Source organism: Pseudophryne corroboree, chromosome 12, assembly GCF_028390025.1.
Source record: "Pseudophryne corroboree isolate aPseCor3 chromosome 12, aPseCor3.hap2, whole genome shotgun sequence".
NCBI lineage: Eukaryota > Metazoa > Chordata > Amphibia > Anura > Myobatrachidae > Pseudophryne > Pseudophryne corroboree.
This window is the reverse complement of record NC_086455.1, coordinates 104,002,780-104,029,956: the sequence shown is the minus strand read 5'-3', so window position 1 is coordinate 104,029,956 and position 27,177 is coordinate 104,002,780. Positions and strand designations below refer to the sequence as shown.

The 27,177-nt window shown below is 45.5% G+C and overlaps 1 protein-coding gene across 2 annotated transcripts in view; it reads right to left on the bottom strand.

Moving 5' to 3' along the window:
* Positions 1-27,177, bottom strand: part of LOC134980847 (putative N-acetylated-alpha-linked acidic dipeptidase) — a 466,241-nt gene that overhangs the window by 383,293 nt on the left and 55,771 nt on the right. For both annotated transcript variants that reach the window (XM_063947838.1, XM_063947839.1), the window contains exon 7: positions 26,344-26,439. In XM_063947838.1, coding sequence (XP_063803908.1) covers positions 26,344-26,439 — 96 coding nt within the window. The remainder of the gene's footprint in view (positions 1-26,343; positions 26,440-27,177) is intronic.

Sequence of the window (27,177 nt, the reverse complement as noted above, 5' to 3'; positions counted from 1 at the left end):
TGCTCATTATCTGTGCTGCATTGTGGGGACCAGTATACTACAGTACAATAGTCCAGTGCTGTTCTCGCTGCCCAGTGTCAGTTCTAGTATCCTCATCAGTGCTCATTGTCTTGCTGCTGCATTGCGGTGACCAGTATATTACAGTACAATAGTCCAGTGCTGTTCTCGCTGCCCAGTGTCAGTTCTAGTATCCTCATCAGTGCTCATTGTCTTACTGCTGCATTGCGGTGACCAGTATATTACAGTACAATAGTCCAGTGCTGTTCTCGCTGCCCAGTGTCAGTTCTAGTATCCTCATCAGTGCTCATTGTCTTGCTGCTGCATTGTGATGACCAGTGTATTACAGTACAATAGTCCAGTGCTGTTCTCGCTGCCCAGTGTCAGTTCTAGTATCCTCATCAGTGCTCATTATCTGTGCTGCATTGTGGGGACCAGTATATTACAGTACAATAGTCCAGTGCTGTTCTCGCTGCCCAATGTCAGTTCTAGTATCCTCATCAGTGCCCATTCTCTTGCTGCTGCATTGTGGTGACCAGTACAATAGTCCAGTGCTGTTCTCGCTGCCCAGTGTCAGTTCTAGTATCCTCATCCGTGCTTATTCTCTTGCTGCTGCATTGTGGTGACCAGTATACTACAGTACATTACTAAAAGTCCAGTGTCTTGTGCTGCATCTTGCTGCTGTAGGGTGCTGTGTAGTGTCCTGTCACTGTGCATAGGTCATCATCATTCCAGCCACAGTGGTATCTGGTATCTATATAGTGGTATCTAATTCCAGACATTACTACCGTCTAATTCCAGATATATTACTGGCATATAATTCCACACATTAAAAAATGGAGAACAAAACTTTGGAGGATAAAATAGGCAAAGATCAAGATCCACTTCCACCTAGTGCTGAAGCTGCTGCCACTAGTCATGGCAGAGACGATGAAATGCCATCAACATCGTCTGCCAAGGCCGATGCACAATGTCATAGTAGAGAGCGTGTAAAATCCAAAGAGCAAAAGTTCAGTAAAATGACCCAAAAATCTAAATTAAAAGCATCTGAGGAGAAGCGTAAACTTGTCAATATGCCATTTACGACACGGAGTGGCAAGGAATGGTTGAGGCCCTGGCCTATGTTCATGGCTAGTGGTTCAGCTACACATGAGGATGGAAGCACTCATCCTCCCGTTAGAAAAATTAAAAGAGTTAAGCTGGCAAGAGCACAGCAAAGAACTGTGCGTTCTTCTAAATCACAAATCCCCAAGGAGAGTCCAATTGTGTCAGTTGCGATGCCTGATCTTCCCAACACTGGACGGGAAGAGGTGGCTCCTTCCACCATTTGCACGCCCCCTGCAAGTGCTGGAAGGAGCACCCACAGTCCAGTTCATGATATTCAAATTGAATATGTCACTGTTGAAGTACACCAGGATGAGGATATGGGTGTTGCTGGCGCTGAGGAGGAAATTGACAAGGAGGATTCTGATGGTGAGGTGGTTTGTTTAAGTCAGGCACCCGGGATACACCTGTTGTCCGTGGGATGAATATGGCCATTGACATGCATGGTCAAAATACAAAAAAAAAATCACCTCTTCGGTGTGGAATTATTTTAACAGAAATGCAGACAACAGGTGTCAAGTCATGTGTTGCCTTTGTCAAGCTGTAATAAGTAGGGGTAAGGATGATAACCACCTAGGAACATCCTCCCTTATACGTCACCTGGAGCGCATTCATCAGAAGTCATTGACAAGTTCAAAAGCTTTGGGTGACAGCAGAAGCAGTCCACTGACAACTAAATCCCTTCTTCCTCTTGTACCCAAGCTTCTGCAAACCACACCACCAACTCCTTCAATGTCAATTTCCTCCTTAGACAGGAACGCCAATAGTCCTGCAGGCCATGTCACTGGCAAGTCTGACGAGTCCTCTCCTAACTGGGATTCCTCTGATGGATCCTTGAGTGGAACACCTACTGCTGCTGTTGTTACTGCTGGCGCTACTGTTGTTGCTGCTGGGAGTCGATAGTCATCCCAGAGGGAAAGTCGGAAGACCACTTGTACTACTTCCAGTAAGCAATTGACTGTCCAACAGTCCTTTGCGAGGAAGATGAAATATCACAGCAGTCATCCTGTTGCAAAGCGGATAACTCAGGCCTTGACAAATATGTTGGTGTTAGACGTGCGTCCGGTATCCGCCGTTAGTTCACAGGGACTTAGAGAATTGCTTGAGGTAGCGTGTCCCCGGTACCAAATACCATCTAGGTTCCACTTCTCTAGGCAGGCGATACCGAGAATCTACACAGACGTCAGAAAAAGACTCACCAGTGTCCTAAAAAATGCAGTTGTACCCAGTGTCCACTTAACCACGGACATGTGGACAAGTGGAGCAGGGCAGACTAAGGACTATATGACTGTGACAGCCCACTGGGTAGAAGTATCGCCTCCCGCAGCAACAACAGCAGCAACGGCAACAGTAGCAGCATCTTGCAAACGCCAACTCGTTCCTAGGCAGGCTACGCTTTGTATCACTGCTTTCCATAAGAGGCACACAGCTGACAACCTCTTACGGAAACTGAGGAATATCATCGCAGATTGGCTTACCCCAATTGGACTCTCCTGGGGATTTGTGACATCGGACAACGCCACCAATATTGTGCGTGCATTACATGTGGGCAAATTCCAGCACGTCACATGTTTTGCACATACAATGAATTTGGTGGTGCAGAATTTTTTTTAAAACGACAGGGGCGTGCAGGAGATGCAGTCATGTGGCCCGAAGAATTGCGGGGCACTTTCGGCATTCAGCCACTGCGTGCCGAAGACTGAAGCAACAGCAAACACGCATGTACATGCCCTGCCATCAGCTGAAGCAAGAGGTGGTAACGAGGTGGAATTCAACCCTCTATATGCTTCAGAGGATGGAGGAGCAGCAAAAGGCCATTCAAGCCTATACATCTGTCTACGATATAGGCAAAGGAGGGGGAATGCACCTGACTCAAGTGGAGAATGATTTCAACGTTGTGTAAGGTTCTCCAACCCTTTGAATTTGCCACACGTGAAGTCAGTTCAGACACTGCCAGCTTAAGTCAGGTCATTCCCCTCATCAGGCTTTTGCAGAAGCAGCTGGAGAGATTGAAGGAGGAGCTAAAATGGAGCGAGGCTAGGCATGTGGGACTTGTGGATGGAGCCCTTCATTCGCTTAACCAGGATTCACGGGTGGTCAATCTGTTGAAATCGGAGCACTACATTTTGGCCACCGTGCTCAATCCTATGTTTAAAGCCTACGTTGTATCTCTCTTTCCGGCAGACAAAAGTTTGCAGATGTTCAAAGACCTGCTGGTGAGACACTTGTCAAGTCAAGCGGAACGTGACCCGCCAACAGTTCCTCCTTCATTTTCTACCGCCACTGGAGCTGCCAGGAAAAGGATAAAATTACCAAAACCACCCGCTGGCGGTGATGGAGGGCAGTCAGGAGCAAGTGCTGACATCTGGTCCGGACTGAAGGACCTGCCAACGATTACTGACATGTCGTCTACTGTCACTGCATATGATTCTGTCACCATTGAAAGAATGGTGGAGGATTATATGAGTGACAGCATCACTGTAGGCATGTCAGACAGTCCGTACGTATACTGGCAGGAAAAAGAGGCAATTTGGAGGCCCTTGCACAAACCGGCCTTTTATTTTACCTAAGTTGCCCTCCCTCCAGTGTGTACTCTGAAAGAGTGTTTAGTGCAGCCGGTCACCTTGTCAGCAATCGGCGTTGGAGGTTACTTCCAGAAAATGTGGAGAAAATGATGTTCATCAAAATGAATTATAATACATTCCTCCGTGGAGACATTTACCAGCACTTGCCTCCAGAAAGTACACAGGGACCTGTGATGGTGGTTTCCAGTGGGGACGAATTAATACTCTGTGAGGAGGGGGATATACACAGTGAAAGGGGTGAGGAATCGGACAATGAGGAGGAGTTGGACATCTTGCCTCTGTAGAGCCAGTTTGTGCAAGGAGACATTGCTTCTTTTTTAGTGGGTGCCCAAACAAACCAAACATTTCAGCCACAGTCGTGTGGCAGACCCTGTCGCTGAAATGATGGGTTTGTTGAAGTGTGCATGTCCTGTTTATACAACATAAGGGTGGGTGGGAGGGCCCGGGTGGGAGGGCCCAAGGACAATTCCATCTCGCACCTCTTTTTTTTTTATTTATCTTTGCATCATGTGCTGTTTGGGGCCTTTTTTATATATATTTGCCATCCTGTCTGACACTGCAGTGCCACTCCTAGATGGGCCAGGTGTTTGTGCCGCCCACTTGGGTCGCTTAGCTTAGTTATCCAGCGACCTTGGTGCAAATTTTTGGACTAAAAATAATATTGCGAGGTGTTCAGAATAGAATGGAAATGAGTGGAAATTATGGTTATTGAGGTTAATAATACTATAGGATCAAAATTACCCCCAAATTCTATTATTTAAGCCATTTTTGAGTTTTTTGTTTTTTTTTAAACACCCGAATCCAAAACTTACCCGAATCCGACAAAAATTCTTAAGGGAGGTTTTGCCAAACGCATCCGAATCCAAAACACGACCGCGGAACCAAATCCAAAACCAAAACACAAAACCCGAAAAATATCCGGTGCACATCTCTAATTTACTAATACATACCATTAATACATAGTAGCAATACATGCCTCTATTACAGTACTACTACTACTACATTATAGCAATAAATATACCACTGCCAAATGCCATTACTACACTACAGCAATAAATACCACTACTACTGTAGATATACTTAAAACATTATAGTAATGCATACTTCTGCTACACTGAAGTAATACATACCTCTAATATATATCATTACTATTATACAGTAGCGCACTTCATTACTAAACCACAAACCTAAATATTGCTCACACCGCACTTCCACCACCCACCACCACGGGTAGTGACCAACAGGTGAATGACTCCACCACAACGCAACACTCCCTTCCCCCGCGGGAAGTGGCAGGTGAATGATTGTACTTAGCATTTCCCACCCCGCAGTTCATCGGTGTGTATACTGTCTCTGGAATCAGGGCAGCAGCACACCATCTCTTCTCGTCTCCTCTCTCCCTCTGCGCGTGTCACGTGAGAGGCAGGAACCAGGAAGTCACACACAGCATGGCAGCACAAGCGAAAGCTGGAGACGGAACAGGCACTCAGCAGCTGTCACACTTAAATTATTGTGCTGCCGGGGTCTGGGAGTAAATATAGTACATTACAAGCACTATATTAAACACTTTTGTTTGTGGGCCCCAGGGGACTCGCCGGGGCCCTAAGCGGCTGCTTTGGCCGCATAGTGGTAAATCTGCCTCTACATGAGGGGATATGTGTTTATATATTTTTTAGAATGTCCTAAATGTTTATTTTTTTATTCCTATTGTTAACTATATTCTAAATCTAAAGTCAAGACATGGTTTGCTATGTTTTATACTATTTGATATAACCTACTACCAATGACCACACTTAATACTAGCTACACGTGTTTACATGCATTAACTAATTCATTAATTAATGGTAATTGAAGATCTGTACACTTATAAAAGGAGATGGAAGCTCCTTTGGATCACTTTCTCTTTGATAAAGCCCTCTGTAATGGGGCAAAACATCAGAGTTTGCCTACGCTGGGGGTTATCTACTCGGTTACTGGTGGATCTGCATATGACTGAACTTCTCTTCTGAGCATGCTCTGTATGGTAAAACGTGCTATTGGCATCCATGAAAGTGATGTCTATACTGTAAAGCAGAATCATCAAGCCAGTTATCTCTAACTATATATCTTGAAGTGTATATTCTATTGATAGGTTTATTATATTAAATCCACCTTACAGATTTATTAGGCAGTGACAATTATTTAACAGCTTATTCCTAACACCTACCGAGATTACACCATCAATGGTTAATTTCTAAGACCATATATTCAACTCCAAAGGCTCAACATAGAGGCAGCACCTGTGCAGTACTACTACTATTGGTGGTCATTCAGAGTTGTTCGCTAGCTGTTTTCGATCGCTGCGCAGCGATCAGGCAAAAAATTGGCATTCCTGCGCATGTCTATGCGGCGCAATGCGCATGCGTGACGTACTTTCACAACATCCGAAGTGGTTTCTGTCAAAGTCGGAAAAATATCATGCTACACGTTGCCATATATTCACCTCATGCGCTTGCCTGCTGCACGTGCACATTCTCTCCCGTGCGTGCGCATATTCGCAGCTGCTTGACGGCGCCTCCACGGCCGTGCGCTTGAGCGCGTGGTATGTGCATTTACGGTAGAGTTTGTGTGCGTCTAGCGGGCGACTCAATCGTTAAATAATAAAACCAAATAGTATGTTTTATAGATAATGTACCCCTTAATAATGACTGTAAGTTTGTTTAACGTAACTGGTCGCTGGACAGAGGAATTCCTCTTTGTATGGTACGAAGGGTCAGACAGGGTTTGAACAGTGGTGTCTGGTACCTAACTAAAGAACACTTTATTAGGAACAATCCGGTGCTGGTTAGGTAAAGATTAATCGCTCCTGCGTATAGTTATGTCTATTAGTAGTTTCTGGACATTTACTATATTTGCGGTTCATTATCCATGCGGCGGGAATTCTCAGATTCCCTCCCACCTGAGCAGTTTGATATAGTCACAGCCCACCTGTTCAAACTAACCTATGACCTTTTGTTATGATGCGAGGAGACATTCCTGTGTCCAATGAACAATGAGATTGTAGGTCCCTTTGTAGTATACTGTACGCAGTGTATATAAGGACAGCCAGCCTGGCCAGCTCAGTCTTCTCTCCACAAACGGTTTTCATCTTGACTAACTCGGAGCTGGTACCAGGACTGCGCAGTGATCATTCCCCAGTGTGTGTAAGTTATTCTCTGTGACCATTCTAAATCTCTGACTGTATTTGCCATATTCTCTCTCTCTCTGTTATTGTATAAGATTGTGCCGCTATTGTATATTTATGTGTAGTTATTCTGCTTAGATATTGATGTTAGCCTGTAGTGTATGAACTGTTAACTGTTTATTTCTTTTTTGCATAGCTAGATATTGTTAGTAAAGGTGTTGGAACCTTAGCAAGGTATTGTGTGTTTATTACATTGCTGAGAGTATTCAGAGTGTCTCAATCGCTCAAGAGGCTTTCATACAATAGAGGTTAATTAGCATTGCATTGTGCTCACATTACAAAACCAAGGTTTACAGTACAAACTCAATCTTTCACTGTGTTGCATACAAGGTTTACTGAGTGTCATCCCGTGAGCGTCTGTGCCGCTCGTGTTCTCCTCGTGGTCACGAGCGTACGCTACGCTAGTAGCGTAGCATTACAGTAGTCGGCCGCCTATAGCGTGCTCGACACCACGCGTTAAGTTGTGAGCGAGCGTGTCGCATGTGCGTCTCGACCACGGCTAAGCGTCTGCTACGCTAAGTGCGTACCCTTACGGTATCCCATACGCCAATTGCGTACTGAGTCTCTTACCCATTTTATAGTGAATGTAATAAGATAAATAGTTAGCTTTATCAATTGGCGGCTCGTCCGTCCTCCACATACCCGCTCCAGCGAACACAGACTTTATCTGTCAGCAAGGGCGGGAAGGCAGTATCCCTTCGTATCGGGATACAGTAGTGCTGGCTAGATAAGCGTCTGTTTCGCTACGCTGTAGGAGTGCTGGTGGAATCCGGAACCGGAAGGTAAGAACAGTACGCTATTGTCTTTTAAACTGTTTTATGTCTGTTTGGTACACATTGCGTACGCAACACACGCACACACCTGCATTTCTTTTCATTTGTGTAGTTTCACACCTCACTTTCCTGTTTGCCATTTCATCATTGATAACGTACTGAGAAAGATTTGCTGCTATTGGTAGTTAAAAGTAAAATTAATACGTTAAGGAGTAATTTGAAAAACACGCGCACGGCTTGCCTAAGATACAAGGAAGTTCTGTGTGATGCTCGGTAGATGATTACAGTTAAAGATCATCTACATTGATATAAAAGTGTTAATTGTATTTCTGTGGATATACCCGGCTTGCGTACATGTGTCTCTAACAAAGGGCGGGACTAGCGTATGCGACGCAAGGGCCGACGCACGGAGCGTATATTACGCAACGGAGCGTCTGGGTACGCCCACATAATACAAATAACACGATAGTATTGTTTTAGTTAGGCGATAAGGAGGCAACGCGATAATAGCGCAAATCAATCTCAGTGTCCAAAATTTTAAGCTAATAGATCCTTCTCTAGTTGCAACTCCTCGGGATTAGCCTGCGATACTGAATGAAAGGGATTTCTGCGCAGAAACGAAAGTAAAGAGTATATGAGGTGAAAGAGTGTGTATATATATATATAAGTTTCTAAATTTTGGGGTTGAACCACAGGAAATCATCGAGTTCTCGTGAGGTACATACGTGTAAGTGACGGCACGGTGGCTTGGGAGGCATCCCTTGTTAAACATATTAAAATAAGAGCATTAGAGTATAGCAGACCAGGAGGTCTACTGTAGCACAGACCAGGAGGTCCAGGCAGACCAGGAGGTCTAGGTACAGCAGACTAAGAAGTCCGCTATAGATAAAGAGTAAAGGAGCACAACACCAGGAAGGGTTGGTGCGGTACCCATATAGGCCATTAAGCTCTGGCTGAAGGAATTTGCAGCCACAATTTTCGATTCCACTGGTCGCTCCGCACATAAGATTAGTTGCTTATGTGCAGAACGATTGTACCGCACGTAATTGTGTGCATTAGTTAGTAACTTGACCCAGTACCATTTGCGTACGTAGAGGGGTCATAAACGCTATTTGTACATTCTAATGTGATTTGTGTAATTTTTTTTATTTTAAGGGAGGTTCGCTGGTCACTCGGGAATTCTCTAACAACCAATAGTTACTGGGAAGGGTTAAGTGCTCTTCGGATCACACCCACATGTTCCAGTAAATAGAGGTTCAGGTCGCAGGGGCCCTAGGTTGAGTACGCCAGCGCTAAGGCAGTGTGTGGGCGTATTGGTCGACGTGGGCGAGTGAGTGGAGGTACTCGGTAAACTTCCGCCGCCGGCCTACCCCGGACATCTTGGTTTTTGTAAGGGTTCGCTGAAGACCCTGATTTGAAGGTCAGAGATAGTGAAAGCAACACCTGCAAAGATGGGGGCCAGTTGTTCAGGTAGGGGGCGATCAACCTCGGTTCGGGTTGACTTAGTAAACCGACCAATCGGGTCGGCAAGGTATGTCATGTGTGAGAAATACGGTTCACACACAGAGGTTTTGTGCGATGAATGGGAAAGAATGACTGTGCATGATGGGGAAAAGTTCCCACGGGTAGGCAGTTTTAGTCCCGAGGTGTTACAAAATCTAAGGAGAAGGATATGTCTCATTAAATCTGCAAAGAGACGGATCAAACATTATGATTATTTACAGTTATGGCAACAGGAAGGTGAAATACAAAGAGGATTGGCTCAAGCGGCTGGATCTAACCCTATCAGAAAACTGATAGCCACCGCGCCACCACCACCATACATAACGGGAGAGAAGGTGGTTACAGAGAATGGCACACTGGTGAATGATAAACATGCACTTAGTAACTGTATAAATGTTAAGAATAATGTAACCAAGATTGTTGATGCTAATATTAACCCGTGCAAGCTGTACCCTGTTTTAAACTTTCCCCAGGATTGTGACCAAGAGGATGAGCCAACAACAATATCGGCACTCTCTCTAGCAGCCACCATAGCAGAAACAACAGTGGTCACGTCCCAACCAGTAAGAGCAGTATCAAAGGCCCCTAGTGGAGGGACAGGTGAGGTCGTATCAACTGGTAAGTACGGCACCATACACTATGCTGAAACCATTTCACCACGTTGTAGAATCTACTCAGAATGATGTTATTGAACTTAATCCCGTTAGGGTAATTGCAGTGCCAAATGGGAAAACTGACACTTCAGGAGTCACTCCTCTCAGACACATCGCCATGCACTGCCCCTTTTCCCGAATGGAATTAAGATCAATGGTGTCTGAATTCCCTGATCCTAGGAAAGATCTAGTTGCAAGCCAGAAATACATTAGAGAGCTAGGAAATACTGTGGAGCCCAATAACAAAGACTGGCAGATATTGCTTGTTTACCCTCCAATGTCGACTCAGCGAGATTTATAGCTGACTGTAAATTAGATGAAGAGGTACCCCTTACGGACGTGTACAACCAAGATAATGTAAAGAGAATAAATTTACAGTTAAAAGAGTATTTTCCAGCTATTGCAAAATGGAACAAAATTTTCTCCATCAAACAAAAAGAGGGAGAAACAGCTGCTGATTATTTTCATCGGGCACTACAGGATATGGCTAAGTATACAGGCATAGAAGACATTAAGACAAATGTGAATCATAGAGAAGTAGCAGTATCTGTGTTAATGGATGGTTTAAAGGAAGTATTGAGGACGAGGGTACAGACCACCCAACCATGTTGGCGAGGTCTGTCGGTGGCTACTTTGAGAGAGGCCGCTATTGATCATGATCGGAATATCACCAGACACAGGGAGTCACAAAGTGATAAGTTAATGGCCGTAAGTATACAGGCCCTGACCACAAGGCCACCTCAGTATAAATCTCCGACCCCTGTGGGTAAGTCAAATGTGGTAACTTGTTATTACTGTCATAAAGAGGGACATTTTGCACGAGACTGTAGATCGAAAAATGCACAAAAATCATATCAACCCCCTATACAACGACATGACACACGAAATTGGGATCAAGGACCGCAGAGACGGAGTTATGAGCCACACGCAGGGGAAACAAAAAGGTATCCCCCAAAAAGAGACTGGCAAGTCACTGATAGTTCCCATTTACCCCCTTCACAGGTAATAGCTGCCAGCGCAATGCAGGGAGGTCACCACGCACCATAGGGGCGGGGCCACACCTGTAATCTGCAGCCAGTAAAATTAATTGCGAGCCTTGGAAGTGAACCCGAGGTCACAATTGATGTAGCTGGTAAATCTCTAAATTTCCTTGTAGATACGGGGGCTGCCAAGTCAGTGATAAATTCGCCCGTGGGCATGAGAACCACTGGTAAAACAATTCCAGCCATGGGAGTAACAGGAGTAGTACAGCACTACCCTTTAAGCAAACCTGCAGAGATTACGATAGGGCCTTTGCATACCAAGCATTCTTTTCTGCTGGCTGCATCGGCTCCGACTAATCTCCTAGGGAGAGATTTACTGTGCAAAATGGGATGCGTCATATACTGTACTCCTGAAGGTGTGTTCTTGGACATACCCGAAAACCACGTTTAGGAAGCGCAGGATATGCTAGACTCCCCAACAAGATTAATGTCACACACTGTTGTTGTAAATAGGTGTCCGTCCAAGGTAGAGGAAATTATTTCCCAGATACCGGAATCACTTTGGACCAAGGATGGACAAGACACTGGATTGATGGCAAACGTAGCCCCAGTAGTTGTACAAGTAAAAGATGGTAGGATAGCTCCAAAAATCCCACAGTACCCTCTGAAGCCAGAGGTGGAGTTAGGAGTTTACCCTGTAATAGAGCGCTTGCTACAACAGGACATTCTGGTAAGAACGTCCAGCACTGCCAATAGTCCCATCTTCCCTGTTAAAAAGAGTGGGGGGAGGGGTTGCAGATTAGTGCAGGATCTAAGAGGGATCAACAAAATAGTTGAGAGTCAATTCCCCGTAGTGCCAAATCCAGCTGTCATCCTTATGCAAATCCCTCCCACTGCCAAATTTTTCACTGTGATTGACCTCTGCTCTGCTTTCTTCTCGGTACCTCTGCACCCTGACAGTCAATACTTATTCGCATTCACATACAGAGGAGTTCAGTACACTTGGACTCGATTACCACAAGGTTTCATAGATAGTCCAAGTATTTTCTCACAGGCCCTGCATGATTGTTTACAGTCTTTCCAACCAGAGAGTGGATCAATATTGATACAGTATGTGGATGATTTACTGCTGTGTTCAGATTCACTGGAAGCGTCCCTGAGAGATACGAAACAACTCCTGTTTCATCTTTCAGACACAGGACACAAGGTTTCCAAGGACAAGTTACAATTATGCCAAACCCGTGTGAAGTATTTGGGACACTGTCTAACACAAGGACTGAGACACCTTACCGCTGATAGAATTCAAGCAATTCGTGACATGACCCTGCCACAAACCCAGCAACAGATTAGAACATTTTTAGGAATGTGTGGGTATTGCCGTAACTGGATCCCAGGTTTCTCTAACGTCCTAAGTGGATGCTGGGGACTCCGTAAGGCCCATGGGGAATAGCGGCTCCGCAGGAGACTGGGCACATCTAAAGAAAGCTTTAGGACTATCTGGTGTGCACTGGCTCCTCCCCCTATGACCCTCCTCCAAGCCTCAGTTAGATCTCTGTGCCCGAACGAGAAGGGTGCACACTAGGGGCTCTCCTGAGCTTCTTAGTGAAAGTTTTAGATTAGGTTTTTTATTTTCAGTGATACCTGCTGGCAACAGGCTCACTGCATCGAGGGACTAAGGGGAGAAGAAGCGAACTCACCTGCGTGCAGAGTGGATTGGGCTTCTTAGGCTACTGGACATTAGCTCCAGAGGGACGATCACAGGCCCAGCTTGGATGGGTCCCAGAGCCGCGCCGCCGGCCCCCTTACAGAGCCAGAAGGCAGAAGAGGTCCGGAAAATCGGCGGCAGAAGACGTCCTGTCTTCAACAAGGTAGCGCACAGCACTGCAGCTGTGCGCCATTGCTCTCAGCACACTTCACACTTCGGTCACTGAGGGTGCAGGGCGCTGGGGGGGGGGCGCCCTGAGACGCAATAAAAACACCTTGGATGGCAAAAAAAATGCATCACATATAGCTCCTGGGCTATATGGATGCATTTAACCCCTGCCAGAATCCATAAAAAAGCAGGAGAAAAGTCTGCGAAAAAGGGGCGGAGCCTATCTCCTCAGCACACTGGCGCCATTTTCCCTCACAGCTCCGTTGGAGGGAAGCTCTCTGTCTCTCCCCTGCAGTCACTACACTACAGAAAGGGTTAAAAAAAAGAGAGGGGGGCACTAATTAGGCACAGTATTAACTATACAGCAGCTATAAGGGGAAAAACACTTATATAAGGTTATCCCTGTATATATATAGCGCTCTGGTGTGTGCTGGCAAACTCTCCCTCTGTCTCCCCCAAAGGGCTAGTGGGGTCCTGTCCTCTATCAGAGCATTCCCTGTGTGTGTGCTGTATGTCGGTACTTTTGTGTCGACATGTATGAGGAGAAAAATGATGTGGAGACGGAGCAGATTGCCTGTAATAGTGATGTCACCCCCTAGGGGGTCGACACCTGAGTGGATGAACTGTTGGAAGGAATTACGTGACAGTGTCAGCTCTGTATAAAAGACAGTGGTTGACATGAGACAGCCGGCTACTCAGCTTGTGCCTGTCCAGACGTCTCATAGGCCGTCAGGGGCTCTAAAGCGCCCGTTACCTCAGATGGCAGATATAGACGCCGACACGGATACTGACTCCAGTGTCGACGGTGAAGAGACGAATGTGACTTCCAGTAGGGCCACACGTTACATGATTGAGGCAATGAAAAATGTTTTACACATTTCTGATAATACGAGTACCACCAAAAAAGGGGTATTATGTTCGGTGAGGAAAAACTACCTGTAGTTTTCCTGAATCTGAGAAATTAAATGAGGTGTGTGATGATGCGTGGGTTTCCCCCGATAACAACGGATAATTTCTAAAATGTTATTGGCATTATATCCTTTCCCGCCAGAGGTTAGGGTGCATTGGGAAACACCCCCTAGGGGGGATAAAGCGCTCACACGCTTGTAAGGGCTCTACCTTCGCCTGAGATGGCCGCCCTTAAGGATCCTGCTGATAGAAAGCAGGAGGGTATCCTAAAAGGTATTTACACACATACTGGTGTTATACTGCGACCAGCAAATCGCCTCAGCCTGGATGTGCAGTGCTGGGTTGGCGTGGTCGGATTCCCTGACTGAAAATATTGATACCCTAGATAGGGACAGTATATTTTTGCCTATAGAGCATTTAAAAGATGCATTTTTATATATGCGTGATGCACAGCGGAAAATTTGCCGACTGGCATCAAGTCTAAGCGCGTTGTCCATTTCTACCAGTAGAGGGTTATGGACACGTCAGTGGTCAGGTGATGCGTATTCCAAACGGCATTTGGAAGTATTGCTTTATTAAGGGAGGAGTTATTTGGGGTCGGTCTTTCAGACCTGGTGGCCACGGCAACAGCTGGGAATTCCACGTTTGTACCCCAGGTCGCCTCTCAACATGAGAAGACGCCGTATTATCAGGCGCAGTCTTTTCGTGGACAAGCGGGCAAAAGGTTCCTCATTTCTGCCCCGTGACAGAGGGAGAGGAAAAAGGCTGCAGAAATCAGCCAGTTCCCAGGAACAGAAACCCTCTCCCGCCTCTGCCAAGCCCTCAGTATACGCTGGGGCTTTACAAGCAGAATCAGGCACGGTGGGGGGCCCGTCTCAATGAATTTCAGCGCGCAGTGGGCTCACTCGCAAGTAGACCCCTGGATCCTTCAGGTGATATCTCAGGGGTACAAATTAGAATTCGAGACGTCTCCCCCTCGCCGTTTCCTAAAGTCGGCTTTTCCGATGTCTCCTTCTGACAGGGAGACAGTTTTGGAAGCCATTCACAAGCTGTATTCCCAGCAGGTGATAATCAAGATACCCCTCCTGCAACAGGGAACGGGGTATTATTCCACACTGTTGTGGTACCGAAGCCGGACGGCTCGGTGAGACCGATTCTAAATCTAAAATCTTTGAACACTTACGTACAGAGGTTCAAATTCAAGATTGAGTCACTCAGAGCAGTGATTGCGAACCTGGAAGAAGGGGACTACATGTTGTCTCGGGACATCAAGGATGCTTACCTTCATGTCAAAATTTACCCTTCTCACCAAGGGTACCTCAGGTTTATGGTACAGAACTGTCACTATCAGTTCAGATGCTGCCGTATGGAACACGGCACCCCGGGTCTTTACCAAGGTAATGGCCGAAATGATGATATTCCTTCGAAGGAAGTGAATTTTAGTTATCCCTTCCTTGGACAATTCCCTGATAAGGGTAAGATCCAGGGAACAGTTGGAGGTCGGTGTAGCACTATCTCAGGTAGTGTTGCGGCAGCACGATTGGATTCTCAATATACCAAAATCGCACCTGGTTCCGACGACGTGTCTTCTGTTCCTAGGGATGATCCTGGACACAGTCCAGAAAAAGGTGTTTCTCCCGGAGGAGAAAGCCAGGGAGTTATCCGAGCTAGTCAGGAACCTCCTAAAACCAAGCCAAGTCTCAGTGCATCAATGCACAAGGGTTCTGGGTAAAATGGTGGCTTCCTACGAAGCAATCCCATTCGGCAGATTCCACGCAAGAACTTTCCAGTGGGACCTGCTGGACAAATGGTCCGGATCGCATCTTCAGATGCATCAGCGGATAACCCTGTCACCAAGGACAAGGGTGTCCCTCCTGTGGTGGTTGCAGAGTGCTCATCTTCTAGAGGGCCGCAGATTAGGCATTCAGGACTGGGTCCTGGTGACCACGGATGCCAGCCTGCGAGGCTGGGGAGCAGTCACACAGGGAAGGAATATCCAGGGCTTATGGTCAAGCCTGGAGACATCACTTCACATAAATATCCTGAAGCTAAGGGACATTTACAATGCTCTAAGCTTAGCAAGACCTCTGCTTCAAGGTCAGCCGGTGTTGATCCAGTCGGACAACATCACGGCAGTCACCCACGTAAACAGACAGGGTGGCACAAGAAGCAGGAGGGCAATGGCAGAAGCTGCAAGGATTCTTCGCTGGGCGGAAAATCATGTGATAGCACTGTCAGCAGTATTCATTCCGGGAGTGGACAACTGGGAAGCAGACTTCCTCAGCACGACCTCCACCCGGGAGAGTGGGGACTTCACCCAGAAGTCTTCCACATGATTAAAAACTCGACAGGTATTGCGCCAGGTCCAGGGACCCTCAGGCAATAAGCTGTAGACGCTCTGGTAACACCGTGGGTGTACCAGTCAGGGTATGTGTTCCCTCCTCTGCCTCTCATACCCAAGGTACTGAGATTGATAAGATGGAGAGGAGTAAGCACTATATTCGTGGTTCCGGATTGGCCAAGAAGGACTTGGTAACCGGAACTTCAAGAGATGCTCACGGAGGATCCGTGGCCTCTACCTCTAAGAAGGGACCTGCTCCAGCAAGGACCCTGTCTGTTCCAAGACTTACCGCGGCTGCGTTTGACGGCATGGCGGTTGAACGCCGGATCCTGAAGGAAAAAAGGCATTCCGGATGAAGTCATCCCTATCCTGATCAAAGCCAGGAAGGATGTAACCGCAAAAACATTATCACCGCAATTGGCGAAAATATGTTGCGTGGTGCGAGGCCAGTAAGGCCCGACGGAGAAAATTCAACTGGGTCGATTCCTACATTTCCTGCAAACAGGAGAGTCTATGGGCCTGAAATTGGGGTCCATTAAGGTTCAAATTTCGGCCCTGTCAATTTTTTTCCAAAAAGAACTAGCTTCAGTCCCTGAAGTTCAGACGTTTGTAAAAGGGGTACTGCATATACAGCCTCCTTTTGTGCCTCCAGTGGCACTTTGGGATCTCAATGTAGTTTTGGGTTCCAAAAGTCACATTGGTTTGAACCACTTAAATCTGTGGAGTTAAAATATCTCACATGGAAAGTGGTCATGCTGTTGGCCCTGGCCTGGGCCAGGCGCGTGTCAGAATTGGCGGCTTTATCCTGAAAAAGCCCTTATCTGATTTTCCATTCGGACAGGGCGGAATTGAGGACTCGTCCTCAGTTTCTCCCCAAGGTGGTTTCAGCGTCTCACCTGAACCAACCTATTGGTGGTGCCTGCGGCTACTAGGGACTTGGAGGCCTCCAAGTTGCTAGACGTTGTCAGTGCCCTGAAAATATATGTTTCCAGGACGGCTGGAGTCAGGAAATCTGACTCGCTGTTTATCCTGTGTGCACCCAACAAGCTGGGTGCTCCTGCTTCTAAGCAGACTATTGCTCGTTGGATTTGTAGTACAATTCAGCTTGCACATTCTGTGGCAGGCCTGCCACAGCCAAAAATCTGTAAATGCCCACTCCACAAGGAAGGTGGGCTCATCTTGGGCGGCTGCCCGAGGGGTCTCGGCTTTACAACTTTGCCGAGCAGCTACTTGGTCAGGAGCAAATACGTTTGTAAAATTCTACAAAATTGATATCCTGGCTGAGGAGGACCTGGAGTTCTCTCATTTGGTGCTGCAGAGTCATCCGCACTCTCCCGCCCGTTTGGGAGCTTTGGTATAATCCCCATGGTCCTTACGGAGTCCCCAGCATCCACTTAGGACGTTAGAGAAAATAAGAATTTACTTACCGATAATTCTATTTCTCATAGTCCGTAGTGGATGCTGGGCGCCCATCCCAAGTGCGGATTGTCTGCAATACTTGTACATAGTTATTGTTACAAAAATCGGGTTATTATTGTTGTGAGCCATCTTTCAGAGGCTCCTCTGTTATCATGCTGTTAACTGGGTTCAGATCACAGGTTATACGGTGTGATTGGTGTGGCTGGTATGAGTCTTACCCGGGATTCAAAATCCTTCCTTATTGTGTACGCTCGTCCGGGCACAGTATCCTAACTGAGGCTTGGAGGAGGGTCATAGGGGGAGGAGCAAGTGCACACCAGATAGTCCTAAAGCTTTCTTTAGATGTGCCCAGTCTCCTGCGGAGCCGCTATTCCCCATGGTCCTTACGGAGTCCCCAGCATCCACTACGGACTATGAGAAATAGAATTATCGGTAAGTAAATTCTTATTTTTTCCATACTAGCCCTACCTTTGCAGGAGATGGTCTCCTCAAACAAACCTGATCGGATTTCGCACACAGACGAATCTGAGATGGCATTTGAGAGACTTAAACAGCGCCTAACGCAGGCACCAGCATCAGGTATGCCTGACTATGGGAAACCCTTTGAGCTGTACGGAACAGAGAGTGCTGGGTGCGCAGCAGGTGTCTTAACCCAGAAGCATGGTGATGCCAGCAGGCCGGTAGCCTACTATAGCGCTCAGCTAGATACGGTAGCGCGATCCCTCCCCACATGCTTGCGAAGCGTTGCAGCAATAGCATTGCTAGTCACAAAGAGCGAAGATGTAGTGCTAGGACACAACCTCACAATTCATACACCACATGCAGTGTCAGCCTTACTGAATTCGGCCCAAACCAGACACGTCTCATCAGCGCGGTTTACAAGATGGGAATTCGCATTGATGGCCCCCATAAACATCACCATAAGGAGATGCAGTGCATTAAATCCTGCAACGTATCTCCCAGGTGTGCCTGGACAGGCACAAAGGGTGGAGGATGAGAGTGATGGTGAAGGAGGATTTAATACAGGGGATGACACGCATGATTGTATGGAATATTTGACCCAAAATTTCACGGCAAGGCCTGACATCAGTGACAACCCACTGGAAGATGTAGATTTTACTTTCTACACTGACGGTAGTTGTCACAGACAGACGGACTCGGGAGACTTGTGTACTGGATACGCAGTCGTAGATGACCAAGGTACCATAGAAGCGGAACCGCTAGGCCCACCACACTCAGCACAAGTTGCTGAACTGGTTGCCCTAACCAGAGCATGTGAATTGGCTAAGGGCAAATCAGCCAATATTTACACAGATTCTAGTACGCCTTCGGAGTAGTCCATGATTTCGGGGCCCTATGGCGCCTCAGAAATTTCATGACGGCAGCTGGCACACCCGTAGCGCATGCAGCCCACATCAAAAGACTTCTAACAGCGATACAGGAACCCGACAGAGTGGCTGTTATCAAGTGTAAAGCTCACACATATAGCCAAGACCCGGTATCACTTGGTAACAGCCGAGCAGACGAAGCTGCTAAATCAGCAGCTAGTGACCCCATACGAACAGACAGTACACAACTGATGGTATTTAATACTGTAAACACACAGAAATTGTGTGAAATGCAAAATTTGTGTTCCCCACAAGAAAAGGCAGTTTGGAGGTCAAAAGGATATGGCCAGGAGTCCTCAGGACTCTGGACAGATGGACAGGGTAAGCCAGTGGCACCCCGAGCATACCTTCCAAGTCTAGCGGAGGCGGCACATGGGCTGACTCATCTAGGCAAAGAAGGAATGTGTAAGTTGGTAAGAGCTTATTGGTGCGCCCCAGGATTTTCTTCCCATGCGGGTAAAAGAGCGGTGACATGTCTCACCTGCTTGAGGAAGAATATCGGAAAGGCAATACCGACAGAGCCATCCCATATCCCTCCGACAGATGGCCCTTTTCAGGTAATACAAATTGATTTCATACAATTGCCACCTTGTAGAAATATAAAATATGTATTGGTCTGTATTGATGTGTTCTCAAATTGGGTTGAAGCATTTCCCGCGGCCACAAATACCGCTGTATTTACTGCAAAGAAAATTGTGCAGGAATTTGTGTGTACAGGTATGGTATCCCTAGAATCATTGAAAGTGATAGGGGTACCCATTTTACAGGTGAAGTCTTTCAAACAATGTGTAAGTTGATGGGAATTAATAGTAAGCTGCACACTCCGTATCGCCCCCAGGCGAGTGCGAAGGTGGAAAGAGTAAACAGCACTATTAAAAATAAATTGAGCAAGGTAATGACTGAAACAGGACTGTTATGGCCCGAAGCTTTGCCAATTGTATTATACAGCATCAGAACCACTCCCAGGTCCCCTCTTAGTCTGTCTCCTTTTGAAATTCTGTTTGGTCGACAACCCCATGTTATGATTAACCCCCAGGATGATTTAAAATGTAACAATTAAGTAACCGTAAAGTATTTGGTTAAGATGAGTAAGCAATTGAGGAATCAGAATGATAATCTAAAGTTGGTGATTCCTGATCTGCCAGACAGTAATTGTCATGACATTGAACCTGGGGATTATGTAATGATACGGAATTTTATACGCTCAGGTTGCCTTATTGACAGATGGGAAGGACCATATCAAGTCTTATTGACCAGCACAACAGCATTGAAGGTTGCCGAGAGAGAGACTTGGGTCCATTCGTCTCATTGTAAAAAGGTCACTGACCCAGAGAGGTCCCGTGATAAAGAACAGACGGTAGAGGTTGTATCACTAGAGTGTCTGTTCAGGGAGGATTGAGACGACACCTGAGCGCTGAGAATAATAAGACCGGAAGCTTGTCGAGCCAGATTTCTTTTTCCCATTAGTTATTTTCTCCAGTTCCCACCACCCTCCTATTTCCTTTCCCCTTTTCTTATTTTTCTCCTTTTACTCCTCTAAGATGGACTTGCCCCAAGAGACTGTGATCCGGATTTTCCTGTTGACCCTGTTGTTGACCAGAGCAGTCTGTTTCGGTGAGAGTACCATGGAGGTCGAGAAAGGATCGGGAATGGGTTCTGATGACCAGGATGGAGGCGTAGTTTTCCAAGAGCAACATAATCTCCGAATAAAGGCGAGTATCAGAAAACGATCTGGTAGCATTGACAATAGAAGGAATTGTGAAGGATTGTTAGCTGAAGAGAACTGCATCTGTAGGCATTGTGACAATATAGTTGAGGATGGGTGCATAAAGAAATGTCAGTCCAGTTTTAATGTTCACATGGACCGGCATCCATTGAGTGACTATCACTCCTTAGTGGGTAAAGTGTTAAATCAGACAGACTGTTGGGTATGCTCTCAAGTACCTCAAGGTCATAGCAAATCAGGACTAGTACCATTCCCTTTAACTGTAGGAGAGGTACTTGAGCTAAGTGGTGGGAGGCCGGTGGACAAGAGGTTTAATATCTCTAGTCCTCCTAGTTTGAAGCTCCACCAATATCATGTGGATAGGTCCTTAGTGTGCTTTAACATTTCCAATCCCCGAAAGCCGGGAAATTGGGAAGTGTCATGGAGTAATCAAACCATGACCTTTTCATACAGACCCGACAGAATGCCCATAGACACAGAACTTATACGCCAGATAGCCGACCATGGAAAATATTTCCGGTATAGGTACACTCTAGGAAGTAGGACCATGCGAGTTGGAGAAGTATCACCAGGATACTGTGCACATATCGTACAACCTGATACGTGTACTAAACAGATGGGAGAATTAGGAGATTTCACATGGAAAATTTGTAACATGATAATGTCATACTCCGTCCCATATGTTCTCCCCGATGATGCATATTTCATATGCGGGAGGAAGGCGTATAAATTGCTTGCCCCAAACTCAGAGGGACTGTGTTATATTGGAAAAGTACTGCCTGAAGTAATGACTGTAACCCATAACAAAATGAAAGATATTCACCGCAGTGCCCAAGCTCCTTATACTCACACTCATTACGAGCACGTCGTTAAACGGCACCTTATAGAGAGGACAGAGCATTCAGCCTCTGATCTGATCCATGAATCCACCGGGATTCAATTCCTACTCGCGTTAGATATCACTCGTACCGCCAGAGGAGTGATAAATTATAAATATATATCTGCGCTTGCAAATTTATTAGACAATATCACCGAAATGTATGACAACACATTCAGGTACACTTGGAAAGAGTTACAGGCCTACAAAACAGAACTGGTTCAGCATAGGATGATTCTTAATTACCTCACAGCTGTGACAGGCGGGTATTGTGTTACCCTAGCAACCCAATATGGAATAAAGTGCTGCACGTACATTACAAACAGCACGGAGGACCCAGCCAAGGTCATAGACCAAAAGATGGATGACATTTTACAATTAAAGTGGGAGTTTCGAAGGAAACACAATCTCACACTCGCTGCTGTGGGTAATGAGCTGACCAGTTGGGTGTCATGGTTGAACCCACGAAATTGGTTCTCGGGCTTAGGAGAATGGGCCCAAGGTATTATTATGGATGTAGGGAAATTTCTTTTGTGTATTCTGGGAGTCGTCATATTGGTTGGCCTGATATTTAGATGCGTTCAGGTTTTAGTGAAGCGTAAAAGTAATACCAGGGTGATGAGTCTAAGGAGCGAGGACACTGTACTAACAACAACTAATTTGATTTATGACCCAACGATAGAGACAATGTTGTGATGAAAATGTGATTCCACGGTCCATCTCTTTCACCCGTTTCTCCTTTGTTTTCCTCCAAGGTACAAAGACATCCGCTTGGAAGAAGAATTTGACAACCTCTTTTATACAGACCATTGATGAACTATGCTACAAGCCCCCAATTTCCCTAGTGACTTTAACTTTTACGATTGCCCAGCACTTTAGAGACTGTAACTTTATGGACAATGGAACAACTTTTGCTCATTATTTATAGCAAAAGCACCGAGAGACATCAGACAACATGTACATCAAGACAAGACTTCAGACAAGACCTCAATCATCAAATGCATATTAAACTCACATAGTTTACAACTGCATTTATAATAATTGCTTCTTATCTTCACCTCTACAACCTTCAGGTAATAGCACACATAGTCGATAGGGAATATAGATACAGATATCAGCACTCACATATCCCCCCATTCATGTATCATCAACTAAATGTGCTCCCCCATTTGTTGCAACCAAAAGCCGAAAAGAGCTCGGTAAAGTTTGACAGCCCATCCACAGACCCGTAATACGGGATAAGAAGGAATTCAAATGTATACTTCGCAATACCTCGAAGCTTGATTTAAAACACGTACGGCACGATGATACATGACCCCTCAAACATGGATTCATACACACATGCTTCTACTATCTCACTAGGTCATACCTTTTTCCCACCTGCTCCTCTCCTCCCTTTACCCAATCATAAAATTGTATTAACATTATGACATATATTTTTCTTTTTGAACTGTTTTAGGAAGTGGCAGTTATTGATGACTGCCAAAGGGTGGACTGTCAAAGTCGGAAAAATATCATGCTACACGTTGCCATATATTCACCTCATGTGCTTGCCCGCTGCACGTGCACATTCTCTCCCGTGCGTGCGCATATTCGCAGCTGCATGACGGCGCCTCCACGGCCGTGCGCTTGAGTGCGTGGTATGTGCATTTACGGTAGAGTTTGTGTGCGTCTAGCGGGCGACTCAATCGTTAAATAATAAAACCAAATAGTATGTTTTATAGATAATGTACCCCTTAATAATGACTGTAAGTTTGTTTAACGTAACTGGTCGCTGGACAGAGGAATTCCTCTTTGTATGGTACGAAGGGTCAGACAGGGTTTGAACAGTGGTGTCTGGTACCTAACTAAAGAACATTTTATTAGGAACAATACGGTGCTGGTTAGGTAAAGATTAATCGCTCCTGCGTATAGTTATGTCTATTAGTAGTTTCTGGACATTTACTATATTTGCGGTTCATTATCCATGCGGCGGGAATTCTCAGATTCCCTCCCACCTGAGCAGTTTGATATAGTCACAGCCCACCTGTTCAAACTAACCTATGACCTTTTGTTATGATGCGAGGAGACATTCCTGTGTCCAATGAACAATGAGATTGTAGGTCCCTTTGTAGTATACTGTACGCAGTGTATATAAGGACAGCCAGCCTGGCCAGCTCAGTCTTCTCTCCAGAAACGGTTTTCACCTTGACTAACTCGGAGCTGGTACCAGGACTGCGCAGTGATCATTCCCCAGTGTGTGTAAGTTATTCTCTGTGACCATTCTAAATCTCTGACTGTATTTGCCATATTCTCTCTCTCTCTGTTATTGTATAAGATTGTGCCGCTATTGTATATTTATGTGCTGTTTATTCTGCTTAGATTTTGATGTTAGCCTGTAGTGTATGAACTGTTAACTGTTTATTTCTTTTTTACATAGCTAGATATTGTTAGTAAAGGTGTTGGAACCTTAGCAAGGTATTGTGTGTTTATTACATTGCTGAGAGTATTCAGAGTGTCTCAATCGCTCAAGAGGCTTTCATACAATAGAGGTTAATTAGCATTGCATTGTGCTCACATTACAAAACCAAGGTTTACAGTACAAACTCAATCTTTCACTGTGTTGCATACAAGGTTTACTGAGTGTCATCCCGTGAGCGTCTGCGCCGCTCGTGTTCTCCTCGTGGTCACGAGCGTACGCTACGCTAGTAGCGTAGCATTACGGTAGTCAGCCGCCTATAGCGTGCTCGACACCACGCGTTAAGTTGTGAGCGAGCGTGTCGCATGTGCGTCTCGACCACGGCTAAGCGTCTGCTACGCTAAGTGCGTACCCTTACGGTACCCCATACGCCAATTGCGTACTGAGTCTCTTACCCATTTTATAGTGAATGTAATAAGATAAATAGTTAGCTTTATCATTTCCCACAGGGTCTAGCGACGCTTTTCAGTCGCACTGCTGGCCACAGAGTAATTGACAGGAAGTGGGTGTTTTTGGGAGGTAACTGACCGTTTTCGGGGAGTGTGTGGAAAAACGCAGATGTGTCAGATACAAACGCAGGCGTGCCTTGAAACGCAGGCATGGCTGGCCGAACGCAGGGCGTGTTCGTGACATCAAAACAGGAACTAAACAGTCTGAAGTGATCGCAAGCTAGGAGTAGGTCTGGAGCTGCTCAGAAACTGCACAATCTTTTTTTGTAGCAGCGCTGCGATCCTTTCATTCGCACTTCCGCTTAGCTAAAATACACTCCCAGAGGGCGGCGGCTTAGCGTTTGCACGGCTACTAAAAGCAGCTAGCGAGCGAACAACTCGGAATGAGGGCCATTGTTTCTTGTGATTAATCATTGACAGTGTGGTGGCACCACTGTTTGTAATTCTGCTGGTAGTCAGTCTCTTTGTGCAAAGTGTGTCCCCATCCCTAGTCGTGCAGAAGGAGCATGAGAAATACTGTTTTATGTTGGCGTGTGTGTGTGTGTGTGTGTGTGGGGAGGGGGGAGGGAATATGGGATGTGTAACTATAGCTCATGGACTAGGGTAAGCAGGAAGCAGTAGAGTGAAGGTTTGCCTATGGCGCCTAGAAACCTAGCACCGGCCCTGGCAGCAGGAGGCGTCTTATTGTAATATATCTTAATGAGCCAAGTCCGATGAAACCATTTTGATATTTATGTTTTAAAACCCTTTGCTGTAAATGATCCACAGGTATTGTAATAAATACATGAATGAGTAAAGAGTTGGTTACTCAGTAATACAATAATGTATCCCTGGCATGCAGACAGCAGTTAGAGATGGCTACAGTACGTTTTAGATCAGCTCTGTGCCCTACTTCCCATATAATCATCATCTAGGCAACATTGATAGATAAGTTAGTGGAATACATAAGGTAATGCAGTACATGTCAATGCACCTAATTTGTTGGTATTATGATCTCAATTTATAGGGCTGTGCATTATACAGTATTAGCACTTCATAAACAAACAACTGTAATATTAATAATGTAATCCAAACACAGTGCTAGCATGCTTAAAAAATACAATATAAAGCGGCATAGTTTTCACAATCTGCATTTTTAATGCAGATGTGATAATTATTGTTTGCATAAATTTGCACTGTAAAAATTAATATTTTTATGGGAATTTACCAATAAGCTCTTGTCAGGAGACTGGCTCTGGGAAGAGCCCACCCTGCAAAGAGCTGGATGAAGAGTGATGGCTCAGTGTCTGTGGCATATTGTGCACATGTCCATCAGTGAGGGGGGACACAGAGAAAATCACTGTTAAAGTGGCCCATGGGCCTACTATAGGCAAATGCCATCTTTGAATGGTGTTAGCGATCGGGGCCAAGCTCTGAAATGCTTTGCATTCTGCAGCTTGATAAACTCAACTACAAAGCAGCCCTCATAGAAAACTATAGGGGCTGCTATGTGGTCAGAAATGGAAAGGCCATGGCAGATATCAGAGATATCTCAATGATACATTGTGGGGATTCTTAATATTTGCAAGTACCCCACAAATATTAATTGATAGATAGGCCACTAAAGCACTTTGCAAATCATTCTATCAGACATTATTTGAGATACAGTTAATTATACTTAAGTTATACCCCTTTCACATTAAGTAAAAAAGTCTGGGATAGTGCTGGGAAAAGCCAGGGTGACTTGGGTCCTGGCTCAGTGTGAAAGGGTCTATCTGGGTCCTAAGTGGTGGTGTCTCGACCCTAGTCGCTATCAGGATTATTCCAGGGTCCAACCCTGGTTGCCTCTGGTTTGAAAGGGATGACTTGAGTCATGCTTAAAAGGAACTGATTGGTGGGCTCAGTAGTACTTGAAGATGACATCATCTCCAAGCATCCACTGTTACATGGAAGACCTGGGTCACTGGAAGACATCTGGTGTGATAATGGTATAAGAGTTAATACCTGTATCCAACCTATGTTCAGTAATCCAGGAAAAAGGAGGGTCCAAAAGTCTGAAAGTGGTGTATGATGTCAGATCAGTAATCATTAAAATCTCATTACCTTTTCTCAAATGGAGATGCAAGGCCTGGTCCTACCCTGTATGTGATGTTCAACGTCCCTTGCCATTGGATTGGTGCTTCCATCCCAGACATCTTACTAGAAACAATACACAATAAAGATAATAAATATAATACCTGGCAAATTTTTTTTTTTATATATTCTTTATTTTGGTTTTACAGAAAAAATTAGGACATTTTCAAGAGTACAACAAGTCGTACAATGTAGAAATACATGGGTTAAAGTAACTGTAAAATATAAAACATCCAACATCTACACACTAAACAAGACAGGGGTTAGAGGGGGGGTGGGAATAGAAACAGAGGGAGAAATGGGCAAGCTAATCAGTCTTTATTAAATATTAGCGCGGGTTCCACGTAGCGAGGCGTGATACCCAGACAAACGGCATCATGTTGAGTCTAGTGGGATCTGGTCTTTGTAGGTAGAGGTAGACTTAAACTCTATCCAAGAGAACCACGTGGCAACATAATCTGCACGTGAGTCAAGGACAGAGTGAAAAGTATCCTCCATTGATCTATAGAATTCTATCCGCTGAAACCATTCCCATATTTGAGGGGGGGCCCGGGACTTCCAATGGACTGGCACTACAGCTCTCGCTGCGTTATTGAGATGTTTGAGAAGGGAATGTTTCCTGGCAAATTTTTAATCGAGACAAAGGGATATGTAGATAGATCACAATGGGGGTAATTCCAAGTTGATTGCAGCAGGCATTTTGTTAGCAGTTGGGCAAAACCATGTGCACTGCAGGGGAGGCAGATATAACATGTGCAGAGAGAGTTAGATTTGGGTGTGGTGTGTTCAAACTGAAATCTAATT